The 27,574-nt window shown below is 38.0% G+C and overlaps 1 protein-coding gene across 1 annotated transcript in view; it reads right to left on the bottom strand.

The window, feature by feature from the left end:
* Positions 1-27,574, bottom strand: part of CTNND2 (catenin delta 2) — a 723,110-nt gene that overhangs the window by 15,841 nt on the left and 679,695 nt on the right. Inside the window, exons 17-19 of the mRNA XM_067291004.1 lie at positions 26,323-26,533; positions 22,860-22,944; positions 1,244-1,370 (exon numbers count right to left, since the gene is read on the bottom strand). Of these exons, the coding sequence (XP_067147105.1) occupies positions 1,244-1,370; positions 22,860-22,944; positions 26,323-26,533 (423 nt within the window). The remainder of the gene's footprint in view (positions 1-1,243; positions 1,371-22,859; positions 22,945-26,322; positions 26,534-27,574) is intronic.

The following is a 27,574-nucleotide window of genomic DNA, read 5'->3' as shown; positions in this document are numbered from 1 at the left end:
ATGAATTCAGATGGATATGCTTACTACCAGACAGACAGTAACTTACATTACTATGCAGAAGTAGATATTCCTGCAAGGCAAGTGGTATCTTATGCCCCTATTATCTTTGAGGTGCTTAGACCGTGATTATTTGTTCCAGTAGTTTTCTAGAAACTAAAGTTAAGTTGATTAGTCTGTGATTACACGGGCTCTTCCACCTTCAGAAACAGTCCCTGTGTATGTCCTTTTCCAATCTTCTGATAACTCATAATGGCAGTAAGATTTCATCAGCCATGTCTTTAAGTAGGTTCTTTAAGCAACAGAGCAACAGAAGTGAAGAAATAGTTCTGGCCAGGCACAGAACAAAGATCTCACATCCAGACATTTCAAGTGCCTTGCACTTACAGTCAAGTTGAGATTAAAAAAACCCAAGGACTTGTATAACTAACAGATTTTGAAAAGTAAACAGCGTGCAGCAGCTCTCACTGGGCTATGCTTATGGCCACGTTTTCAAAATTCCTCAGCAGTTGCTCTGCAGGAGTAAGATGCAGTTGCTCCGCAGGAGTAAGACGCAGCTTCAAACAAAAGTATTTCCTTACAAATACTACTATTGCATGATGCTGATGGCAATCATCAGTTTGGCCTATTTTAATCCTAAACTCCTGATACATCTATGGAATGACAGCATTTGATTGAGCAAGTAGGAAAAAGCACATTCAAAGGCTGACTGTTTTACTGTGTTTACTGTAAAAGACTTGACCTTCACTGAGAATGGCTGTGTCTAACTGAGGTATATTTTACCTCGGAATAAACAGAAGGCAAAAAGCCCAGATTTTTGAATAGAAAAATGTAATTAACACCACAGCGTAAATCAAGATAATTGCACAAAAAGTCATTGCATGGATCATACACAGTTAATGATAGTTGGTGTAACTATAGAATCAATATTAGACGAAGACCTGTACTCAGTCTTTCTTTAAATTTATATATGTGTGTGTATGGACACTTATATATACATTTACACATACACATATACACATATAACAAGAAGAAAAGCTGACAAAAAATAATGTAGATCTTTTAACTTTATAGAAAAAATCATTCCTGTTTTAAACAGATAACTCAGATAAGAGTAAACAACAGTTTTTGTGGTCTTCCATCATTGTTAATAATGGATCTGCATACTATTGACATTGCTTAATGATGGAGAATGACAGTGATGGATTACTTCTGTCGTTACTGTGGTGCTGAAGCCTGGTCTTACCTGAGCGATTGTTAGGAGACATGCGCACAGGAGAGATGGAGGGTGTGCGAGATGAAGAATACGGTCTTTGCCGATCCCTTTCTATCGTTGAAGATGAGGCTACGAAGTGATACTGTGACCATCCATCCTGCGGGAGGGCAACACCAAACATTGTGACAGTGGTCAGTGAAAATGCCATACACCTCCTGATTTTAAGCAGAGAATATTTTTCTCTAGTGTTTTCACTTATACACGAAAGCAGGCAATTATGATATCCCATGAGTTTGCTTCTGCATTTCTCAGCAGAAGCCTACTGTCTTTTTCCTGCCACTGGGTAAATACTCTTAGCAGCACAGGGTATGACATGCTGACTGTGACAAACCAGGAGAATAGTTAAAATGCAGAAAGCTCTATAAAACAGTGACGATGGATACCACCTTTCAGAATGATTCAAATTGTGAAAACACAGAGCAATATTTCAGGCTTTTTGTTTAATAGTTCTGTCTTTTTCCTTGCCTCTAATTTCACATTTTAAATGGTATTCTGGTGATGAAGGTATTCCAAATCATGGGACTGAGCTTCTTTTCACAGTGAAAATAAGGTTTTGCTTTAAATCATTTCTACCTTAGTAGGAAATTTTGGAGTATGTAGGTGGTGAAACTCCAGAATTTTCAAAATTGTCATAAATATTTCAGTATCTACAGTCTGGTTAATACACTAACTGCCCATTTGTTCATGTGTGAGAGAAGAAAAATCAATGCATTTTCCCCATTTCATTTTTCTCCAAGATGTGCAGAAAGAAACCCCATTCCTTGCTTTTGAAACTGTGATATTGGTGATGTGGTTTTTAAACAGACACAAAGTTATACAAACTCTAGAACCAGCTAGTTCAGAAACAAACAAAGACGACTTTAAATCATTCATGTTTTGTTCCTGTACTACAATGCAATGTAATAATCCAAAACAGTGAAACTTACTGGTTAAAAGAACTGTACGTTTTTAAACAGGAATTAAAAATAGTTTGAAAGTGTGATGAAAGAATAAACTGGCTTTTGCTAGCTCTGTTACTGGACTACAGTATTTCAGATGTCTTAAAGTATTTACAGATTTTATCTGCCTAATGTTAAATCCAAATCTGTAGCATAAATTGAGTTTTCCCAGTCTTGCATTCATGATAAAAGCCTTTAAAAATGCCTATGTCATGTTGACCACAGTGGAAATGGAGTCCAGCACCTGGTGTGGTGCTAAACAAAATTTTGCAATGAAATCTTAAGTAAAAACAAACACTATAAAATACTGTCAAAAAACAGCTGGAATTTTCCTCTTCCTTACGGAAAAATAGTTTTCCTTTGGCATAGGAAAGGCTATTCCTACCCCCACTCCAGGCTACTTCACCCATCTGACCTAATTCAATCCCCCTCCCACCTGCTGCCTTTGCCCAGGACATCTGCCTGTCTTTGCAGCCTCCATAAAAACCACAGGCACCTGGCTTCCTGAATTGCAACAGAAACCCCCCCTTCTGCTAAGCTTTTAAGCAACAGAACTCAGCAAGAGTGTGACACCTTTCTGTTTTCAAAATAGCAGGAGGAAAGTAGGTACTTGTATTTAAGGCAGAGAAAAATGTTGGAAGTAAATTAGGATAGACAAACTTGCCACATAACTACAAAGTCTGAATGTCTGTACTCCTTACATACTGCATTTGTATAAATGTGCTTGTGTCTCAGCCACAAGTTTAAAAGAAAAAATTAAGAATGAAATTTGGGCCATGGCTTTTGTACTAGAGTCATTATTTTCTTCAGTGTGGATAGTCAGTGTTTGTCCACAGAGGTCACTTATGTTTCTGACACTTCACCGAACTGCATCTGTGTGTCCCATGGTGGTCACATAGGAAAGTATAAGGAAGAAAAATAGTTAATTAATAAAAAATAGTAAGAATAACTTGAGAAAGAAATAGCTAAGCTTTAATATCACTTATCAAAAACAAAATTTGCTAAATCTAATCTTTCATTTCCAACAAGCAACTTCTACACAATCTGAGTCTTCCAACCTGGAGAATCAATGAGGATGTTAACAAAAGAAAAGTATGTGAAGCCTTAATTCCTTAATGTTGTATCAAATTGGAAATTTTTAGAAATATCTAAATAAGCATATATTTTTAAAAAAATTAATAGTTCAAATTCTTTAAACTATTATCATGAACAGCTTGAGTCCAATAATCTTATCCATGGCTCAAGACTGTAAGTAACACAGAAAGTTTTATTTTTATATTTTCCATTAACACCAACTGGCATAGTAATTTCTCTACTATAAAAATGAAACAGCAAACATGTGAGAAGACTATGCCTTTATCCTGTTTCACAAACATAGTTCCCTTCTTTCTCCGTCTCTGAGGTCAGCTTTTACAAGAAAGGTGATTATATAACTCTGTGTTACAGATTTCTGATAATTTATTTTCTTTTAAACAGACTGTTCTGCTAAATAGAAACATACCATGAGGACAGAAAACTCTAGATCTGATAAAAGAAGACGAAAAAGACTATTCATCACCTTCTACCCGCAAGAGGAGAAGACTTCATCCATGTTTACACAACGCAACTCGGAAATGCTTCCATTTTTCTGCATCTGGATGCATGCAAGGATGCACCCCAGACTCCATCTACGCTGCCCTTCTTTTGCTCTCTTGTTGCCCTCAAATAAATCTCTGGCATGTGGGTCATAAGGGAGGCATAGCAGTTCCCAAACTCCCCAACACCTCCTCTGACCTGGACGATCAGGGGATGAAGGTGGTACAGCGTGCCAGAGACTTTGTACCTATCTCAGCACCTCAGTGAAGCCTTAGGTGCTCCACCTGGTCTCTCTGGGCCTCTTTGCAAAGGGAATCATGAAAAGGCTCAGGAAAAAGGCTGGAGAAGACTGTAATTTAACCTTTGCTGTGGAAAGGAAGTGCACAAAGCCCTTGTTCTAACATTCGGTACCTTTTTAAAATAATTCTTTTTCAAATTAACCAGAACACTGGAAGATGGATGCTACGTAACACAAATTATTATGAGTACCATTTCATTTTTTTAGATGCTGTCCATGTCAGAAGCTGTAACTGTACTAGTTGTAATGGCTACAAATCTGTTAGAAGATGAATGCAGGTAGTAAGGTCCTGCTCCCTGAGTGGACATAAACCTCAGTGTGAACTTAATATGTTATTAATATGTTATTATTAAGCTATTCAGCTTAATTACTGGGGTTTTTTTTTTTGGTTGTTTGCATCAGAAAAACCTTCCCATTAACCTTTCTTCCTGTTCTCCCCTCCATCCTGTCTTTCTGTATTGTTAACATTGATACCTAGACCCTTGTTCAGATGGGGAGGGGATGAGAGCCCTGCTATATGCGTAGTCCCACAGGTGCTGCAGGAATCGCACATGGCACCAGTTTGGTTCTGCGGAGTATCAGCAGATACTTTGCCGATGTTGCTTCCTCTGCAATGGCATTACAAGGTGCCTCAGTAGAGAGGGAACTCAATCTCACTGTAGCTGGGCTGCTGGCAGTAGCATTCCTCTGGGTGGCAGGCGTTCTTCTTCCTCCTCCTGCCTGCAAATGATAGTTTTTCGCTCCACTGAGAAGAGCTCTTGCTGCGAGGTCTTCAGATAAAGACCTGCTACAAACTTGCAAGCTTGCTAGCCTGATCAGCTCGGTAAAACAAGCTGGGCAAACAGTAAACTCCAACACGAATGCTGTTGTGATTTGGCATTGCTTTTGGCTAGTCAAGGCATATTGCTGCCACTGCATGAAAAATTCAGAATGTTTTTCAACAGCACTGTGGGCAGCTCACAGACTTGACAGTACTCCAAAACCAATATTTTTAAGTCAACTATCTTTAGCTCTCCTCTGCTGCCAGAAACAAGCCTCTTTCCTTGCAAAGGTAAACCGTTTGTAACAAATTCATTAAAACTATCCCCATCAACAATTCCAAAAGCTATTAGTGTTAAATATTTAAACTAATTTTTAAGAGCCTAAAGGGAGTATTTTCAATTTAATGCTGAGATAAATACCACCTGATGTGATGGCTGCTTTCATTAGTTTGTTTCAGCTCTAGTGCCTGTAATGAAATTTAATTAAATTGATTTGGGTACTTAAAGGTACAGTATATGTGTCCTGTAGAGAAGAAAGCTATCTCAAAAGCCAAGTGTGTGATACTGCATTCCAGAAACCAATTTACCAGACACAAATGTGATCTAGGAGAGGAAGAGTAAGACAAAAAGATCTGACATATGGGAAAGAAATTCAATGCAATTCTGTTAGGAAATGGATGCATTTGTTAACTGGTAGCAGTTAATTAATAGGTAGCAACTGCACACTTCAGCAAGGCACAAAGCAACCAGAGTACAGAAATATCATTATATGTCCTCATCATCTCCTCCAGCGTATCCTTCTCCTGGGCATTTCTCTACATTCTGACTAGAATGAATATCTGTGGTTTTCCTCAGTTATACTACATAAAGTCAGAAATGAAAGGGCATGTATTAAAACTTGATCAGCAGTGACGTGTTTCTGAACATATTCTTAGGAAAGCAGCAGGGATTACATTTGGGGCGGAGGGTTGGATAATCACTGCAGAAAACAGAAGTAAGAATGTAGCCTCACTGATCACCTTTTGCCGGTCTCAAGGAGTGAAGTGGTCCTTTTGTGCCCCTGCTCAACTGTACGGCATTTTGAAAATCAATAGTTTTCTTTGGGCCCACGGGAAATAATTATTTTGTCACAGTAACTGAACTTACTGTGCCAAATAACTATTGCAACTTATCTTCTGAAAATATAATTTGTGACTTCTACCTTATCCTTTCTGTATTAAAACTTAGGGGAAAAGCGAGAGTGGTTTTCTATTAGGTTTGAAAGAATTTCAGAATTGTCAGAATTCTCCAGGATCAGAGTCCTTGACTTTAGGAGATGATTTGTTGAGCTGAGTGATACCATATACATAATTTTTCTCATTTGGAGTACAGTGGCACTAAAAGGACTGAATGAAATTAAGCCCTGACTGGAGCCGACACTATGCTGACACAAAAGGGAAGCGGAGCTCCCGCCTGAAGAACTTTTACACATTAAACAGGATAGAGAGGGAAAAATCATATGGCCACAGAATATGTGGCTTAGCTGGTGACAAAACGTCAGGAGCCCAATGCTTGGGGCAGTGCCCAGCCTACAGGCCCTATCTGCAACTACTCAGAAAGATCTCCCCATCAGCTTGTGTGTTAATAGCCATGAAGCAAAAATAAAAGCAATGACTACTCTTTGACTGTTTATGCTGATTAGCCAGTAAAGATGTCAGTGATTTAAAAATCACTGGGGTGGTTTAGAAAAACCGAGTGGCGTCAGCATGCACATGTATTTCTTTTAACACTGAAGAGTGTATTCCACCCCAACTGACTCCTGGCTGCTGGTTCCAAAACTCTTATCAAGGAGAAAGAGAGCAACTCATCAGAAGCAAACAAATCTCACCAAGGAAAAGGAGCAAAAATGACAAAAACAATCTGATAAGGAAACAGCTAAAAAATGAGAAACTATAGAGAATGTTCCCCCCGCCCCCCAAGTTTACAAACTCTCCAGCATGCTATTTCTTGCTTCAGATCTGATCCTGCTTGTGACTTGAATTAATAGACATTTTGTCACTCATTTAAAGCATACAGGACAAGATTTGTTTTGTCATCCTACTTCCTTATCTGTAAGACAGCATTTTACTGGTTCCAGTTTATTAGTTGTAATAACAACTGCTCCTGTAACGGTAGTAAGCTGTAGAAATTTGAACTTTTAATAGGCAACCACTTGCAGGAATCAGTGATCAGACCCTCCATGATATTAGAAGTAGATGATACAGCAAAAAAGGAAAGTGCCTGGAAGTACATACGATCTACTTGCTTTGAAACTCAGACAGAAATTGCTTTGAGTTGTTGGTGTTGCATCTTTCACAAGTTTGAGCATTGCTGTCAGATTAAATGAAACATTTCTAACTGTTGCACACCAGTGTGACACTGTCTACAGTAAAAGACAAATCTGATGTGAATTAAGTCAAGGCTCATCAGATTTACACAGGTCTGGGCAATTCTTCACTGGGAATTTGTTGTCACAACACTAATAAGACATAACAGAAATTAGAACTAGATCAAATTACCTCCATACATTGACATATTAAAGCTCCGTGTGTGACTTGACTGCAGTGAGCAACCTAAAATGATAAGGTTGAGGTGATCCATATATGTATTTAACTAACCTTTTGAATAGGATCTTTGAAATAACGTAGTTTAAATGCTTAACAACCATCACATATATGATGAGGCTTTACAACTTGGGATTACATTATTTTGTTTTAACACAGGGGAAAGAAAGAAGAATAAATATATTCCCTGGTGATTCTCAGTAGTGGAGTTCCACCAAGCTTATTGTTTCTAAGATACTGAGGTTGGCTTCTTTCCCTCTGCCAACTGCACTACAACGGAGGTTAAAAAACCCTCCAGGAATATACATGAATATGCAGCTTCCTAGGAGGATGCTTCCATGTGTGCCAGGGAAATGGCTGGCAAGGGAATGGCAGCTGCTGAAGGACAGAAGGAGGGATGGTTGTTCTTGAAAAACGTCCCTGCCTTTGCATTTGAAATCTGGTTCTTTATGTACATTGAGAGAGAGATATAAACTAAATTCAAAACATGTTAGTAACTCTAGAAACACTCTTGAAAAACAAACAAACAACTAGTTTTAGATAAACTATCTGTATTAAAAATAAAGTCCTATTACCAGTAAATGACAACTGAAAAGGATGGTCCTTTCTAGATTTTGCTGTGTTGTTCCAGGGAGAACTCAAAAATAGCAGAGAATTCCTGAGTTATTTACATTAATCTGCTTTATGACTTATTCTGAATAAATCTGCTTTAGTTATTTTTTTTTATGCCATCAGCTGAGTTGCAAACACTTATAAACAGTATATGGACATTTTTACTCCCAGGATTTTGTCTTTTACTGCCAGTAATGGGAACTCAAGCTATGTTGTTGAAAAGAGGAGTGGGTATAGTGGAGGAATTTGGTATTCTCACAGCTTGGATACTAGCAGTTTGCTGTTTGGGTTCAGCCCTTTGGACAGATTCTGCATTAAGTCTGCAAGTGCAAATCTGCAGTAATTTCACTGACTTCAAGAGCCAAAGGTCTGCTGACTCTAATTCTCCTATTTCCCCTTCTCTCCCAAATTGTTACTAGTCAGGCCCTTAAAATTAACAGATATAAAACAAAGACATGAATCATCAAAGCTCATCTTAATTCTGGGATTTTGGTATTTATGTTTATAGCGGTATTTTCACAGTTTATAAAAGCCATAAATTACTTAAAACATAGAATTACTCAAATTTGGGGCATTTAGAAATATTAGGAATACTTTGATACCTTGGATGAAAGTGCAGGAATAATTCATAGTGTTTTTATGAGAGCTTAGCTGGTTAGTGGTTAGGCAAAACCACTGTTTACTTGCCATGACTTATGATGATGATGATATTTATTTAGTAATTACAGGTTATGCTGGGAGTACAACATCTGCAGCTGTGCCGGGCTGGGAGGAAGATCACTCCTTACCTTGCATGGATGTAATTTCAGGGAGAGGACGCGGACCCTGCTGCTAGCCAATGCTGTCAGGTTGTCCCCAGGGCGTCACGAGAGCAGTGCAGTGATTTGAGCTAATGCCAGCGTGCCAAGGAGCAAAGCTGGCTGGGAAGGAGTGATCCCAAAGGGTGGCAGAGCTGCCACTGGGGCAGCCGGAGGCTCGCAGAGACCCTTGGCTTTCTTGCTCCATGCTCTGCGTGCTGGCTGGCTCCCTAGCTGATCCCAGGCCTGTGTGACTATGCTAGACATACACATTGGCTCAGTCTCCTTTCTTGCTAGACCTCAGGACCCCAGCCACAGCAACAAATTCTATTTCTTAAGAAGTTGGTACAAGGAATTTATATTTAGGGCAGCATGAGGAAAAAAAGAGTTCCTAGTCAGACAGGCATTTACCACAGCAAAACTGTCTGGGAATGAATGAGGATTATTAAGTTTTCTGTAGGCTCTTTAATAAAGTGACATTTTCAGAATCAGTAGTTAAACTCATTCTTTTATACATACGACTTATAGCTCCCAGCCTCCATCTCAGAAAGCAAAGCCCATTATTCACACACTGTCAGCATTCCACACCAAACTCATTTAAAATATTTTTTCTCCCTGGTTTTCTGTTGTCATTGCAAAGCCTGAGGTACAATATTCTTCTGAGAGCATCATGCAGCTTTTTTCTTCAAAATACCTCAGATGGCCTTGGCCAGTTCTTTCTCTCTTTCTCTTTCTCTTCTCTTTCTCTTCCAAATACCTTTTTTTTTTTTGGTAGGGTTATCATCTTCTAGTCATTTATCTTCTACCATAATTTTAGCTCTCATCCCTTGATTTTAGCTAGGAAAAGATACACAATCAGGGAGAGATATATTAATTACTTGCCAAATCTATCCAAGTGAAAAACGGCTAGATAACTATCCCCTGTTGTTTTATATAGTGCAACTCAGGGAGGTTTCAGGAAATCACTCAAGCATTGCTTTATCTATCCATAATTATTTATTGATTTCCTGTTGTGTGAGTGTGAAGATGACAAGACCTAATCTGATGAATAAAACAGCTGTAAGAAAAGGGAACTGTATGTGAGGCAAAGCATGAAGGACAGGACTTCAGACACAGCAGAGTTCATTATTAATTTTGCTGATGTTATATGCAGCTAAATAATAAACCTTTCAAATACTGCAATAAAATAGAATAAATTCATTTTTCCGAGTATCACTTTCCTCTCATACAGAAATAAAATTGTTTTAATCTCTTCTACAAGAAATGATCACAGTATTTGGCTCTTAAGTTAGGACTTTTGTCCTTCTCTTTTTTTCCACTGCATAAGGTGTATAAACTAGAATTTACATCATAAGATTAACAAAAAAATATTTTTGCTTGTATCTTATATGCACAAAGAAAATTTACATCCACGAAAGTGTTTACAGTAATTTCTGACTTGCAGCTCACTCTCATTCCAGGTATGCAACTTAACCTGTATTAACACATTTATGCCCTATAAATGCAAACTCCAGCTCTTGGCTACAAAATCTCATGGGTAGGACAAATACTCCTCTATTTTATGCTCGGGATCAGTTTCTTAAGACTACTGCCCTTACAAAGGTCAGAAACAAATCAACATCTCTGACATTCTATGCATCAAATCACAAAATCAACCCCAAACCCCCATAACTCTTCTATTATATCTGAACTCTTCTATTTTATCTGTGAACATAAAACCCAATAAAATCATTATCAGAATAAAATTTGCATAATTGTCACTTGCCATGAACATAGTAGGACTAATGACACTGACTGTGATCAAGACTCATTCAGATTTTGTGCTTCCTGAAGAGTGACGCTGTATCTGAAAAACTGGGGATCATTTTATTCAAATGTGGGGCTGTCTGACAACCACGGAATCAGTGCTGCTTTTGAAGAATCAGTAGATATACTTATGCCGTCCCTGGGTTCAGTTCCAAAGTTCTTGCAAAAATATACTTAAATTAGAGAATTAGAGACCTGAATGATTATTAAGCTGTATGATTTCTAACCTTTGTATGATTTCTGTATCTTTAAACACAGACAGTTTAGCAACTCAGGCAGTAAGGAAGAGAAATGCATATTCATTTTTATCAGAATACCATTAGCAGTTTTTTATTTAGTAAATGACAGCTTTAGTATAGTTAACTCTAACCAGAATACACTATTGCACCAAAGTTTACAACTCTAGTTTCAGAGGAACCACAACTTTCTCTAAAAGCACTTTGCAGAACTAAAAGTAATAAACATAATTTAGAAACCTTCAATGAAACTTTTCATTCCTACTTTTTCCAGGAAGAAGAAGCTGCAGCTCTTTTACCAGGATGAGCTGTCTCAGCGAGTAAAGGAAGTAAACCAACTCAGAACAAAGCACAAGTACTATTAAGAGATTCTTTTCAAAATACCAGGTTTCTTTCTCAGAGCCTGAAATGGCAGACATATTTAGGCCATATCTGTATTCCATTAACAGTCTTAAGAAGAGAAGAGAAGAAGAAGCAAGTATGGAGTACTTCCCAGCAATTTCTTCAGCATCCGTTATTAGTTCACATGGAACATCAAAGAACTGGAAGTAGGGTATCGACATACAGGTTTAATATTCAATCAATGAAACTATGGCTGAATTTACATGTATTGGTCAAGTGAAACAAACGCTTTTTATCTCCGTGCAGGACCCAGTAGAACTTGAATTATGCTAGCTTAAGCACAGCAACATACAGGAAGCATCAGCAAAAGGTGATCAATGTTATGCATCACACCATCACAGCTAGACCATTTTCTTCTGAAAAGAAACCTGCCTTGAATACCAGAATACTAAATTTCATCTGACACTTCTACCTTTTCTGTGCCGTTTGCATGTTCCAGGATTAGTGAAAGTTTGACTGATCTGATTCATTTGCAAAACTGTAAGTAACCATCAAACATGTCAGTTCAAGTTTGCTGGGAAAAACTGCGAGTTTCCCAAATGCACCCTAATTTTTCTGTTTCTCATTTGGATTAACCATTCTTTTTACTGCAAATGTGCTTTTATCATGTCTAAACCTACATATGCAGATGTCAAGAATACAAGCTAATTAAGAATGACATTTAGTTCTGAATGCTAGAAATCATGTTCCTTGAATGATTTCTGGGGAAAAAGACTGACATTAAAAATGGTTTATCTCAGCATATATCAATAAAAGACAATGTTTTTATCTTTACATATGCACGATGACACAGACTTTTGGATTCTTTTCTGTACTGACCATCTGAATCCAGCTTAACTTTGTTTGTCATTAGCTAATGTTATTTATATTTGTTTCCAAAATATTAACATATTATTTAACTGGAGTAAAAATGTCCCAGTCCAAAAAAACATGTAGATAATTTTCTCAGGTATCCACTTTTTACTCAAGTATTAAAACCTCATCTTATTCTGAGATACTGTACTTTTGAGAAGAAAAAAAGTCTGTAGATGTGACCTTCCACATATGCATACCCCTTCAGATTCTGGATGCCTATTTGTATCTCTAGTCCTAAGGATATTTCAGAAACTTCAGTTATACAGTTCCCTTCAGAAAGAAGGCTCTAAGTCAAAGATACTGACTCCTGGGCTGCATTTTAAATTTTCCATTCTTCAGAGAAGTTCAAAAGGTGGAATACTTTAGAGACAGATTTTACAGAACTGCAAGATTAAATTGCTGTCTTCTAAATCCATACTTAGTCACCCAAAAATGGACTTGGGTTTTCAAGTGAAAAAACCCCAGTGGTTCCCACAAAAGTCAACTGGAGCTCACTATGAGAATCACTATCAATTCTGAGGATGCTTTAGCATCACATATATGTATGATTCATCCTAGACAACTGTTTGGACAAATTTTGTTTTTTTTAAATTCCTTTAGCACTTCTTGAAACTAGCAGGTTTGGGATGCTAACGGTGTCACCTTCCACACACCTCTTACTGATAATTTAGAAGAATCACTGCTAAGCCATAGAGCTTGTTACGATACTGCATGTTAAAGAAAAGCACTAGCATGCCTTTAAGACACTAATGGGTAAAGCAACACTCATAAGTACAGTTGCAGATACTTTCTAAGATCATACCTCAAACCATTCAGGTTTATTCCTACAGGAATTCCCAGTCTGTCTTTGTTCAGACATCATGCTTAAAGGTAGTGTCATGAATACATTTTTCATACAAATAACACATGCTGATACATACATGTATATATATATACACACATATATATACCTGCAAAAATTATATAGTCATACAGACATAGATATTTGCAAAGGGTGGTGTGATTAGTTTGGCTTTAATTGGGATTAGTCAGCACAACTGATTTTTTTGGATGCCATTAAGTAAAAAAGCCCCCACCAAAATAGTAGAAAGACAGGCAAAGTCTGGCTTCAGCTACACAGGACTGAAATACCTGGAAATACCATCATCAGTACTGAATCTTTAATTCAGCGTAGACGAAATCTTAAGATTGTTGCTAATTATTTAAAATACAGCAGTAAACATGGAAAATGTTTTACAGTGAAACATATAAAAACTGAAATATGACTAAAAGAATGCTAGGTGATGCTGCACATTAAATAAACCTTTGAGGAGAATGTCACAAAGAATTTAACTATATTAAATGCAAAATGATAAAAATAAGTGAAGTCTGTTACACGGTAAACATGATGGAATTCAGAAACATAAAACGTTTGAAAATATCTCCCTCTAAACACAGATTTCAATACTCCATTCCATGTTGTCATTGTCATACAAGTAAGAATATTTCAGCTTCTGAAAGGTTTTATGCCCTGTTTGTACAGGTATGAAGGGCAGGAATTCAGCACAGAGCTGGGTCAGTGTTTGTTTCCCTTTTGTTATTCACCTAGTGCTGAGTTTTATCCTATCCGCAGAGCTCTTTATCTACATATTAGGAAATGCAGGGTATTTAATATATTGTTGAAAGTTGGTAACAGTAACTTTGGGCCATGCAGAATACCCTAAGCTTGCAACTACATAATGATACTCCCTCCTCTTTCTAGTGTTGTCTGTTAGTATTATTAAATCTAGCAACTAGGAAAAATATTGCTTGGTATGTTGGATAAACTAGCAAAAGCAGAACATTATCTGCCTGACCACATGAGTGAAATGGCAATTATTGCATTAAAATGAAACCTGAAAAACATTCAGTTTGACTTGACATTTTATAATACTTTAGTTATAAATAGTCTTTTTTTTCTAAATTGTTCTTCCTAAAAACTAGCCAAATGATTTACAATGATAACACAGCTAGGTGAAGAGACTTATATTTCTCTTCTGCCAGCTGCTTAGAGTCTTTCTCTCTCTCCCTTTCTTTTTTTTTAATTCAAGCACTGTTTATACACCACTTTTCCATATATGAATACTTCTGCATATGCCAAATTTTTACCTGGATAGGTCAGTGGACTTTATCTGCACAATTTCCTATTTAGGCTTCATGATTTTGCTCATAATGTATAAATAACTATTGTATAGACAGATCAGTTATTATTTAAGCAGGAAACTGGCAATGAAAAAAAGGTAAATTTAAAAATGTACTTGAAAAGGTTTTGAACGATTCTTTAGAAAACCCATCCCTGGGAAGGCATATACAATCAAAAGAGGAGGCAAGTTAAATGATAAGTTGATGTTACACAGTGATGCTGCCTGCTGCTAATAGTGCTGAAAAAAGCCATATCAAGTTGAAAAAGAACAGGAAGATTCCAGACTAACATATCATTCCTAACTTAAGAGGCTTTGTGTCTCTAAGAAAGAATGTATAAACAGATTATTCATTGGTCTGCAGTTACTATTTCTTGAAAAACAGAAAATATGCCTTTACTTTAATGAAGAAATCATACCTGCATCTGCATTGGGAAAGGAAAATCCATCTTATTCTGAACACTGGAAATTAATTTACAGCATAAAATGTAGAATTGATAATAATAAATCACAAAAAAATCATCCTAGTGATACAATCCCTTTCTCTGGTACTGAAAACAATGACAATTTCAGGAGTAGGCATTTAACTGAATTGCCATGTGATAGTCACATTTAAAACTCTCATTTAAAAGTCAGTAACACGGTTTTAGGCAAGAAAGGCTGAAATAAGAAGAAAAAAAGAGAGTGAAAGTATGTATTTAAAGACTATAATTTCTTCTGCTATATTGTTTATGAATCCATCTCTTCCAGAATTACTCAGATGATGTTTTACAAAAGTTTGAATATGTTAATACCACATATAATTTTCACATTTCCTTTATTTAAAATCAATTTAGGAATTTTCTTAATTCCTCATTAACAAAAAGTAATGTCACACATTAGACAATGAAATGCTGGGGTTTTAAAAAATCATATTCTTGTTAGCTAAAGCTTAAAAGGATTTACCCTAACCTTGAGTGACATTTATGTCTGAGGTATTTAAATGAGATCACTTCTGATGTCTTCCCTCTTCCAAGCAAATTTGCTAGAAAAAAAATTAAACTGGAAGAAAAAGCATAACTCTATGTCATGTGTGATCAGCAGAAACATACAGATTCCTATTCTCTCTATGCATTTTATCAGAAATAAAATACACATGTATAAAGGTTTATACATGGATTTACTTGCATGTTGAATGCATGAAGCAGATACTGTTTTGTTCTTACAATAAGGCCATACAGTCACATTTTATCAGGGAAAAAAGTATGGGGGAAAGTATTGTAGAGTATTTGGGGAAAGTGTTTGGGGAAAGTATTTGTGGAAAAAACAAAAGACTATACTCAGTTAACAAAATGGAATTTTGGTATCTAAAACTCAATAAGGCCTCCTGTAAAGTATAATCAGTTGTGCTAATTCTTACTGCTTGTATTTACGTCTGCAGGAAATCTCCTCTGTTCTTAGTAATATAGACTTTGAAATTAGTATTTTAAGAATTTCATTGATTCTTGGGCACATTAATTTTCTCTGTAGACATCCTGGTTCAACCAGGATCCTCTTAATGAAATGCACAGCTATTGTTTTTCTCTTAAAGATGGCACTGACCTAGAAAATATAGCAAAGTGCTTGATAAAAATAAATTCCAGATGATGTTGCAACATGGTGCTTATCAATTATTGCCTTTCTGTTGGAAAGGTTCAGACAATCAACAAACAGATTACACATATCATCGAAAGCTTGAGAGGAGATGGGAGGGACTGCACTTGTTCCTCTCACTGGTATATACTATCTTGAGAGAGAGCAAAATCCTGCATACCATACGCACACTGCTGAAATGAACTGGATTGCTCTGGGAAGTGCAGGCAGCAGCTTTCAGCCTAGAAACTGCAAGGTTCAGCAAATTAAAATGTGCACTTTTAAAATCTATTTTCTAGTAAGGTGTTGTTACTTTTGATTCAAACATCTTCTGCAGAAGTCTCCCGGGTACAAATCTAAGTATGCATTAAACATAACAATTCAAAACTGGTCAGCTGACAGCCAGAATACCTGGGTTTGGGAAAAGATTCTGGTTTCTTTGCTCTGGGAGAGAGTATGCTGAGTGTGCCATGACCCAGACTGATGGGTGGGTGAAAATCCTGTCCTCCACACTGAAGCTTGGGGCCTCCCACTACCATAAATCAACCAATCAGTCAATCATTAATCGGGTACTTGTACTTTCATAGTTATATAGAAATTGGATCTAGACAATGCTTTTTCTATAAAGCCATTCCAGTTTTAAATTACAGTGGAGACGCTACCTTGAATTAATCCATCCTTTTTCTAAAAGGGTGACATTCTCATCTGAAAAAGGCCTCCCCAACTTACAGAAGCAAATTAAGTCCCACTGAAAGATAAGTACAGTAAAATACATATGTTCATGAATAATTTGAGCACATGAATAGTTCCATCAAAGTCAAATCACTTTTTTGAGGAACTATTATGTTCTGGATTTGGAATTTAAATCCTTAATGTAGGGCTTAAGTTATGCATAGACATTTGCACTGGATAAATTTAACCTAAAGACAGAATCCTCTTTTAAGGATGTCTGACTGAACATATATAGCCTTACCAGAAGCAAATCCAAGTTCTGTGTTCTAAGTCTACAGGATAGCATGACATAATTAATATTTCAAAAGGGTGCCTGGGTATATTTTACTTAAGAAAGGACTTCAGATTTTAGAACTACTTAACTGGAATTTTCAAGTTTATTGCTGGCAATTTTCACGGAACATTTAGCAATAAGGGACCTTCCCACAGAGTCATCAGTTTATTATTCTGAAAGTCACATGAAAAGAGAGTCCTCTTCTAGATCCTGCCTGGCTTAACTGCTTTTAAGGCCTCAAGCAATTCTAAATATCTTTTCCAGCCAATGACAGACAAGGCCATCTTCAGAGTCACTACTTCCACTTCATTAAATGCTTGTCACAATACTCTTCCTATTGTAAATGGCACAGCACACAGTGAAGGACAACTGCCTTTAATAGCCTCCCTAGTTTCAAATAATTGGCTGTATTTTTATTCATATGGTAGGTGAATAGGACAAACATTTCTAATATTCTATGCAGAACACAAACCTATGATAGTAAACAGAAAAAAAAATGATTTCTACAAATTCATTGTGATTTCTACTTACATCCTGGGCAACAGAATAAAGGCAAACATAATGACAGAATGTAAACAGATATTTTGTTGTAGTCTAAGTGGTTAGGCAAGGCAAACTAATTGATAGGAAACATTCTTCCTGACAGTTTCTCCTGCTCTTTAGTACATGCACTTAACGCTAATTGAAGCTTGTTTTTAGCTAATAAATTTTCCTTCAGGTTAGCTTATTTAGTCCCCCTTTTTGTCCATCCCTTTTGCTCCGGGGCTTGGTAACATTTGCATGTGCAAACTTCCTCCTGCAATTTAACAAGCTCTTTGTGTTTAAGAGCACTTGGTTATTTTCATGAATACTGAGATAGACGGCATCTGCCATCTGTGGCTAATGGAAATCTGCTCTCTTACGGTCACAGCCACATCTTCTGAGGTGTCCCCAAATTTTCAGTCAGCTAACACACTGGAGATTGGAGTGGCATCTGGTGTTCCTCACTTGGAAATAGATGTCCTTAAAGAATCACCCTAGTAGCGCCTTTCACATCCTCTAGGTGGCTAAAAATAATGGGACATTATAAGCAGCATTTAATTCTCTCACTGACTGTACAGGTTGACCAAGCTACTTGAAGAGGAGTGGCGTACCAGGTGTCTGCAGGGCAAGTCAGACAGCTCCCCTACCTGTTTTTTGTAGGTGCTGCACCACTGACCAAACAGTGGACGATGTGACCATTAAGCACTTTTGAAAGCCGTGTTTCGAGTATTTCAGAATGATTTCCCCAAAACAGAGGCAGATAAAACAAACGATCATTTATGAAAATTTAAATCTTATTTGTAGAAAGAAGTTTGAAAATGACATGACATTTAAGTCAGTTTTGGGGAGAAAATATTTCATCTACTAATGAAAAATTATGATGACCATTTCTTTCTTACTTGCAAAGCTTTAGCAGTATTTAGAAATTAATCACACTAATCTATTTAAACACTTTATATGAGACTGAATCATGTTTTCCTCTTGGAGGGAAGTTTTTAGATTAGATTTCTGTTTCAGCCATTGCTTAGCTGACTAAACACTATTTCCTGTGAACTCTTCCCTGATGAAGTTAAGTTGAAGTTAACAAGTTAAACTTCTCAAGTGTCTCCTCAAAAAACAAAAAATTCCCACCCCAAAAAAATACATGGGAAAAGGAAGATCTTTACTTTTCAAGATTTAGAGGAGAGGACCATGAATCTTTCATTTAGAGACTGCAGTTCAAGTGCTTTAAGAAGCACAGTGAAATGTTCACTTTTTTGAATTTCTCCCTCTCACTCTTACTGCACTGATAATTCATGGCTTATTATCACTCCCTGGTGATACTGAAATAGTATTAGTTGCAAATAAAGTTGAGAATCAGCCAACTAGGATGAAACGTCAGAGTAGTAACTTTGCTGTAGACCAGAAGAAAACTGACATTTGAGGGAACAGAACTCCCCCAAGTGATGGATGGCTGACAACTCCTTCACCTCAAGACTAAATTCATTGCTTTACCTTGTTCTGCCAAGTTTTTTTCTTTTATTTTAGCAATGTGAAACGTTTATGTTTTTAATAACGTTTTCTTGTTGGGCTTTGTTGGGATTGTGCCAAATTAACCATACCAGAGAGTGAAATTCTCTATTTTTCCAAAACACAAGCCTACAGTGCATGGCAAGCAATGCCACCTCACTCACAGATCTGAACGCTGCCTTGACATTTATCTTCTGTGCCTCTTCCATTCCAGCTCAGTCTAACAAGTCAGTGTGTCCCATTAAAGCCACTACATGGCTGTTAACTGGAAATCCTAGAACCTGTCGGTGGAGTGCACCAAGCATGACACAGCTCTGCAAACAGTGCATGAGGTGTTGTGGGCTTACAGAGCTTTCTGAGCAGAAACTGAGACAACAAAGCCAACACCTCCTCCTTAACAACTGCAGCTCAACTTGTGGGAAGTTAGATATCCCCCATCATTCTCTGAGCCAGAACAGCTACAGTATCTGCCTGAACATGCCTTTTAGAGAACCAAAAGCTATTTGAAAAGAGACACCAACAGCTCATAGAGACGTGCAACACAGTGTTCCTGCTCCAGCAAGCAACTGAAAAAAGTAACACGGAAACCTTCAATCCTCCTTTTTTATAGGATGCTGGGAATTCCAGGATGTAGCAGATGCTGTAGACTACTCAGCCTATCTTGTCAGTAAAGTTCAACTGGCTGCAAAAGTTCCAAATCTTGCTTCTGAGGCATTACAGAAAGGCCCCAAGAAATCAATAGAGCCTTCTCATTGTTTTCACTGGGTGCCCAGTCAGCTCACTGCAGAGAAGTTCATGGGCACCAGGACTCTGAGCTTTGGCTGTTGGAGCTCCACTGCTTACAGGGGTAGCTCTGCACACCTTCTTTGCCTTTCTATCTGAATACAGCCCATGGGTTAGGCTGAACCTCCCTCTCCAGAAACACTTTTATCTCTAGCTTAACTTGGCTTACCAGATTTAATTTTCTATTCCTTCTATCTCTCTTCTTTGTGGAATAGTTTTGCATTTTTTCATGGTAGAAAACCTGGATAAGATCTTAAATTTTTATCTTGTCAAAAGACATTCTTTGTATTCTTAGCCAAATACATTAGCACCTTGAGACGGTATATTGTTTGATTTGGTTGATGAAGTTAACTGAGCTGCTGCAGTTGCTGCAGTTTTTGGCATTGAATGGCCCAGAAAAACAGGCAATGTCTGTCAGACACTGAGTGGCACAATGAAATTTGTGCATGCTATTATTCTTTTTAAGCAATGTCTTAGCTGAAACTGACACCCTGAAATCTGCAGATTTTTATTTTGACCACTTTTTTATGCAACAGATGATTTTGACAGTGTTCTTAGAGGTTGCTTAATTTAGGTATCATAACCTAGGCATATTAATGTTATAGCCTTGGTTAAAGCTGAAGAGCTTACCCAGTCATGACAGGAACAAAGCTTGCAGGAAGCATTTGACACCCTACTTAGGGCAACTCTGCTACCAGCAGCAGGTGAGGGACTAGCTCCTGACTCCTGCAATTATCTCCACTTTACAGCCAGGAGTTTGCTTGAGAGTGCTGCAGGTAAGAAATTGGTGCCTAGGCACTTCTTGGCTTTTAGTCCTCTCACAGGAGTGGCAAGTCATAAGGTGATTTACCACACCGGTCCCCAACTCTGGATGAAATTCCTGTCAGTGCAGTTTATATTCTGCCAGAGATGACAGGTGACCACTATTGCACCAGCAGTAAATATATCATTTTTTTTCTTCATTAATAGAAAGGATAATACTTCTAGTCTTGTCCTCTTTCCTTATCTACTCTACTGTAAACATGTACCTCTAAAATATACCACAGTTCAAACTGTTTGGTTACACTGTTCCCCAAACGGTAAAAGATAACTGCTGCTGCTTCTTCTGTGACACTTGTCATTTACCTGTGTTACAATGCAAAACTGTGTCTCTCTGAATGCCACCAGTTCTCTGAAAGTAATTGTACAGATATTTCGGGGCATATGAAGAAATTGCTGATGGCTATGCAATGGGATTTATCTGCACTTCAAAAAAAGGCTGTGCAAGTGCAGGATACTGCAAAGTGCTGATCATATTACAGTAGCAGTACGTTCACTCATTTTTACTGACCTAAGTATTCTAATGGGACAAAATAAAGACTGTACTGACCAAGTATATTTATTTTACCTGACTAGCTGCATTACTGGTAAAACGCACAGTTTTGTAATTTTCCTATTATAAAAACATCCTTTTCTCAACAGTAGTGAAAAACAGACATCTAGCATAACAATGAGCCTACTATTTGCAAATTTAATAAATATTATGAATTCATAAAGATTACTGTATGTCTTTCAACAAACATGAGCATCTTAAATTATGGTAACTATTTGAACATTTGTGGCCTCAGAACACATTCTTCAAGCATGCAAGGTCCTGAGTACCCAAGCATGCCTAATACGTAAGAACATTACCAGGCACACTTTGGCAGCTAACAGAATGTTCTTTACGCAGCAATATACCCAAAAGCCATACAGCATATAGATTACATCATGCATGGAGCAACCCTGGAAACTGCTTTTCTGTTGCATGTATAGGTAGCCAAAAGGTTGGAAATGAGTCAGACATTGCAAGAACCTCTAAGAGATTTAGGTGCAATAAAGTTCAGCTTCTACAGTGCAGCCACGCACATGCACAGAAGTCAGGCTATGCACACAAGTACATTACTGCCTCAAAAAAAGCATACTCCAGCTCATGTGTGCTCCCATCTCTTAATGGGACAGTGGCACTCCACCTCCTTACTTGAAACATCTGTGTGTAAGGTATCCCTAGGGCTGTTGGGGTGATCGAAGCTACTGGAAGTGAGCAGTGGGAGAGGCTCAGTGATAGTCTTCCTTATTTGTCAGGCTGACACAAGCAGGGGCGGAAGCATGCAAAAGAATAGCATTTCAAACCAAAGATCAGCTTGAGCCAGCCTGAGATTTATTTGGTGCATAAATTTTCCATAACCAAGTTCTCTTCTTGTGCAAAATACATATAGCACAGACTATGTCATTTGTGAACTTTTTCTCAATTCACCATCCTTACATCTTACTTTTAGCCAGGACATGAACCCCATAAAGTCTTAGGTCTAACCTGTATGAGGTTGCAAATACAAATATCAGTTAGATAGCTGTGAAATTCCATGTCGTAAAAAGACCTTTGAGAACTAAGTCTGCAGGCTGATGGTTATACTGCCGTGTGATTCTGTTGGTAAATATTCAGTAAGAAGTATTTTGATATATTGTCACTTAGTAAGTAGACATTTATTTTTCAACAGCTATAGGATGTTGTTTCATGGGATCATATTACCAGTATTGCAATTCATATGTAAGAGGGCAGGAGGCTTGTGGGACTGGTATGGTGCTCTATATAGACTGTCTCAAAGCCAAGTATATCTGTCAGCTGATTAAAAGTGAAGCTAACAAGTTTCAATCCAGCTCCACTTGCACACTGGTCCCAAAGCACCGCTCCCTCAGGTACTCTTGTTGGCAATCCCATGAGGAAATCTGGGAGCTGAAAGGCTGGAAACATGGTAATATCCTCAGGATAGGGTGGGGAGGCAGAAGTAGGAAAGGTACAGTAGGAGAGTTTGCACAGGTTCATTTTGCGAACAGAGGACCTCACTCTCCACGGCTGTCAGATCCAGTGCTTTTTTGTAAGAATTCATTTGAAAATCAAATTCACAACTCTTTTTTTTTTAACACCGCACATTTTTACAAGCTATTTCTATGTTAAAAGTAGAAATGGGAGAAAAATCCTATCACTCCAAGTATTCAAAATTTTAAACTCTAGGTGAATTTCCAGTTCATATAAATGTTTGGTCTGAAGTCTCTCAGCCCCTAAATTTGAGTAACTATATGAAAAAAGACAAATCTAGAAAAAACCCAAGCCTTACCTTCTTGTAGAGACTTCTCAGGTCTCTGTACTGCCACATACTATTGAGGACCTGAGATGCTGCTTTCACCACTTTTGGCGAATGCCTGTTACATACATATATTAAAAAGAGAGAGAGAGAGAAAGAGTGAGAAAGAGACTGTTAAGCACAAGACTCCATTCATCTCAATTTTCAGATGCATTGCTATGGATTTAAACCCAGAATTAAAGTTGTGCTATCAAAGTACTGTAAGATCTTTTGTTTGGCATCTTAGAGACCAACATGTTTTTAAGGAAGGATAATACACATAATTTTTATATTACTAATTGTCTAGTGAGGAGCAATATGTATGTTCATCAGTACAATGAGAACAAGGATTCACGCTGAGAACATGACAAGAGGAATAGAAGAGGCAGCAACTGAAAATTGTTGAGAACCCAACTGGTATAAAGTATATCTATGAAGATGTCCTGGCTACAACTTATGGCATAAGGGACAAGAATTTATAGCCAGAGTTTCTTTCTCTATAAACTGCCAAACTTCAAGTCATGAAAGAGTGCTCAAAGCATTACATGACTCTTATCAGTGGCCAGAAGAAACACACCATATGGGTGATGAGCACTGTGTTTGCAGCTGCCAAGTAATCAAGATGCAGAAATACAGCTGATTGCACACAGACATCATGAATTTCATCTGGAATCCAAATTTGGACTTGTATCTTGCACACACCATTGCACATGAACAATGGCAATCATTCATGTTAAGAGACATATGTAACTTCACATGAACTTTCTCTTCAGAAAGCTTTTCAAAGAAGCTCCGAAGTATTATTTCAGACAGCTAGAGCCATATATTCCTATTGGGATAGGTAATATATATATTTAAAAAAAAAAGCAGGAAGTATTCAGCTCAGTGAAGAAGGGTCAAAAAGGAAAGGACAGGGAGGAGAGCCCAGGCTTTTCGGGGAGCATACACTGGGAAGTTAAGCCCTCATGCTGTTCCAGTAATACATATAAAGCAGCAGAGCCCTAGAAAACCTTGCAAAGGCCAAAGTCTGAAGTGAGGACTGATGAAGCTTGGGGCGGTCATTGAGTTGATTCACATTTTCCTCAGAAAAAGGCAAGGATTACAAAACCAAACAGAAACCAGAAAACCAGCCACATATGTTACTGATTTGGGCAGCAAGTCTTGTATGAGTCAGGCCCTGTTATATTCTGTGGCCTCTGCGAAGGGCCACAGGTACACTGACAGCAAAGCTTTAAAATAATGTTCATAACAGAGTTGATCCAATTAACTTATACAATATTCCCCAGTAATTTATTTGGTATGCTTTTTTTCCCCCCATTTCTCACTCAGAGTACAGCAGTGGGTGGGTAATTGGTGAATAAACAGGAATTTGCTGAACACTTTCAAGCATAATCGTTTTCATTACACTCCCAGCTGTACTGGCTAGTGGGGTGCTGGTAGCATGGAGCAACCAGGAAGATACCGGTGCCAATCGTGCTGTGAGTCCTGAGAAACAGGAATCCGGAGAAGCCTGGGGTTCGGCCAGTATGAGCTTAGGTACATCAGTTTTATCATGCTGTCGTATGGGGAAAGCGCTAAAGTCCTGGGCATGCTCCAAAGGGCCAGGTGGGCCACTCTGACAGGCCTGTCCTTGATCGGCTTGTGTCCTAGGCTCCTACAAGGATGCATGGCCACACTCCTATCCTGGACTTGCAGAAACAGATGCATCACTGCAGGCAAGTTAGATTTATACTTAAGGGTTCTATTTAATCACACTGAGTATGCCAGGATTTCCTGTCAGACCATCACCTAGTGATTTTGATTTTTAAATAATGGATTTCCTATACAAAACCAAACCAAAACAATGGTGCTGAATACTGACATTTCTGAAAGGTGAAAACAAAATTCTCTTTTAAGATGAGCATCTGTATTACTGTGAGTTGACAGATTTTCTTGTTCTAGAACTCTGTAACCTGTAATAGCAATAATGCATGACTATAACACAAAGTACTTTAGAGGAGAGACAAGTATCATGATTTTGGAGGGAATTCTGGAATTGGATGACCAAATACTGTTATTCAACATAGGTATCTCTTTCAAAGTTATCAGGTACAGTTAGACAGGGAATTAGACACTTTGATCCTCCTAAAACTGCCCACGATACTTTTAAAATTCCAGATTCAACAGGTATTAGTAATCTCTGCCAGATACTGTACAGGTAGAGAAATGCATTATTCTGATCAAAGAAACATTCAACGTAAGAGAAATGGATATGAAGCTGCTTGCAGTACCAGTATATTTGATCTAGCAAAAAAAAATCAAAATTTAGATTTAATTATAATAAAAAGTGCAAATTTAAGTAAATTAGCAGAGCATGGGAGCTCACACAACTGGAATCACATGCTTTCTTACGCTGTTACTTCTTACCCCTCACAGTGAGAATGTTTCAGTAATGAATTTGGTATGAAAAGAAAGAGTGACAACAGAGGAAAAGAAATGGGATTAAATTATATTGGCAATGCTCCGATCACACAGGCCAGCGTAAGTTCTCATACCAAACATAGGATGCATAAATCTTTCCTTCAGGTTATGGCCTGGCTTTGTGGGGCTCTTTTAGAGCTCTGATGCTGCGGTAGGCTGTGTGCTGACAGCTTCAAGGAGCTGGACTGGTGGGAACTTTTGTACACTACCGTGAAAGAAAGCTTTTTGTTTTCAAACTGGCATAGTCACATTGCACTACACTTCTGCAGGTTGACAAATATGAGAACCAGGCTATCTGTTTTAGGCAAAAGAAGGATAAAGAGTGAACTCTTCGTGCTGAGTGCGTACACAGGAAAACAGATGAGATGAAACCATAGTTGCTCTGAAAATGTCCTAGTTGTGTGTAAGATTTTTGCATGTTTTGGAGCCTCATCAAGTAGCCTGCAGATATTGTAATGCTCTCTCAGAAGCAAGGCATTTGGAAAATCCCTGGATCCATTTTTCTAATATACCGCACCTTACCAGCAAGCCAGTGGCTGGGAAAAGGGTGCTGTAAAGAGGGACAGTGACTTTACATTCTTCACACTCCAAACAAGTGGAGCAGTAACACAACCTGTGTGAGATTCCTTCCTTTCAAGGGATCCCTCCACCTGCATGCTGCTCTTTCTGCAGAGTGGATCTGACAGCTTTAATACCTAATGTTTCATACCTAATGCTTATAAGGATCTTCCGGAAGTGCTTAGAGGTAGCAGTTATTGTAGATAATTACTCTTCCTTAAACTGCACATAACTGCTACAAGTAGGCCAGAAATAAGCCACAGCATAGACTTTTACTACTGACATTGTCCATTTCTTGCCACCTTTCACACTGGGCACTGGGCTTCTGATGGAACTAAAGTATTCAACTCATGACTGCACGGAAGAGGCAAACACATTCAGCACTAATGATAACTACTGGAGAGGTTACAAAAGATGCAAGGTGATTTGTGAAACATACTTGTCTCCTTTACTCTTAGATATGCCAACCAGTTTCTCAATGCCGCCTGCGTCTCGTAAGGCCTTGGCATTCTCCATGTTTTTAGTGATGACTTCATGCAGAGTGCAGCAAATGGCAGTAACGGTGTCATCAGACATGGCCTTGCTTGCTGAGCTGTTGCTGTTGTTAGCGCCTGGCAGTCGGTGGACCAGATCCCTCATGGCATACTTGCCTTTGTTGAAAGAAAATGAAGGGACAGTTCAGAAGATACACTAAAAAAAGGGTGATGGAGAAGTACAGGGAAAACACGCACACCCTACTAGCACCATTTTCCTCATGTCATTTAATCTAATTGGCTACTGGTATTATTTTGTAGCAAGCCACACATATACAATTACATGTTCGAGCATTTCACACACTAGGGACTCTGTTAGTACTTCCATATTATATCAGTTGGAGAATTCAGGTATGGGCTACATCATGTCTTTATGAGAATGAAACAATGATAGTAAAGGCCAAGTATATGTATAAAGATAACCTGAATGATATCACAGCTTACAGAGTTTGGCATGTCCTCATCTCCCACCACAGAACTCATAGCTCAAGTTACTATAAATAAAATGCGCATTGGTTGTTAAAAACACTACAGTGAATGTAAAGCCAACAAAATTGTTGTTCTTGGTGGGGAAGTCTTCTCTGAAGGACCAGTTTCACTGTAAGTGATTAATTCTACATTATGTGCAGTAATTTCAACGGGTTTCTTAGTGCTTCTCTGACTTTATTGCTTATACAGTGCTCATAGATGCCACTGCACTTTTCCACCCAGACTTAGTTGTATGCATGGTACTGACCAGGAGAGCCTTTCTGATATTTAGTGGGAGTTACTTTATATAACACTAACTGCCAGAACTCATAATCTTCTAAAACGAAAGGAGCAATGCATTTTTAAGATGGTCACCTTGAACTGAAGATGTGAAAAAGAAATATTGTGATTATTACAATTTTTTCATGTTTAAATGAACAAAGAATTTTTTGAAAAGTTGTATTTGAAAGTAATGTAATACTTGTGAAAGTGACAGATGAGCAGTTTTGAGAATTTATATATCTATACACACACACATATATATAAATGTAGGGCAGGGTTAGTCCATGCAGCAGAACCTTCCAACTCTGCTATATGAGGAGCCTCACACCACTTATAGAGGGTCACCACTGTTGTAAAATGGCAGCTCCATCTTTCATCATACTGAAGACAAGAACAGAGAGGGGAAGG

This window comes from Apteryx mantelli, chromosome 2, assembly GCF_036417845.1.
Source record: "Apteryx mantelli isolate bAptMan1 chromosome 2, bAptMan1.hap1, whole genome shotgun sequence".
Lineage (NCBI taxonomy): Eukaryota > Metazoa > Chordata > Aves > Apterygiformes > Apterygidae > Apteryx > Apteryx mantelli.
This window is presented reverse-complemented; position numbering and strand designations above follow the sequence as displayed.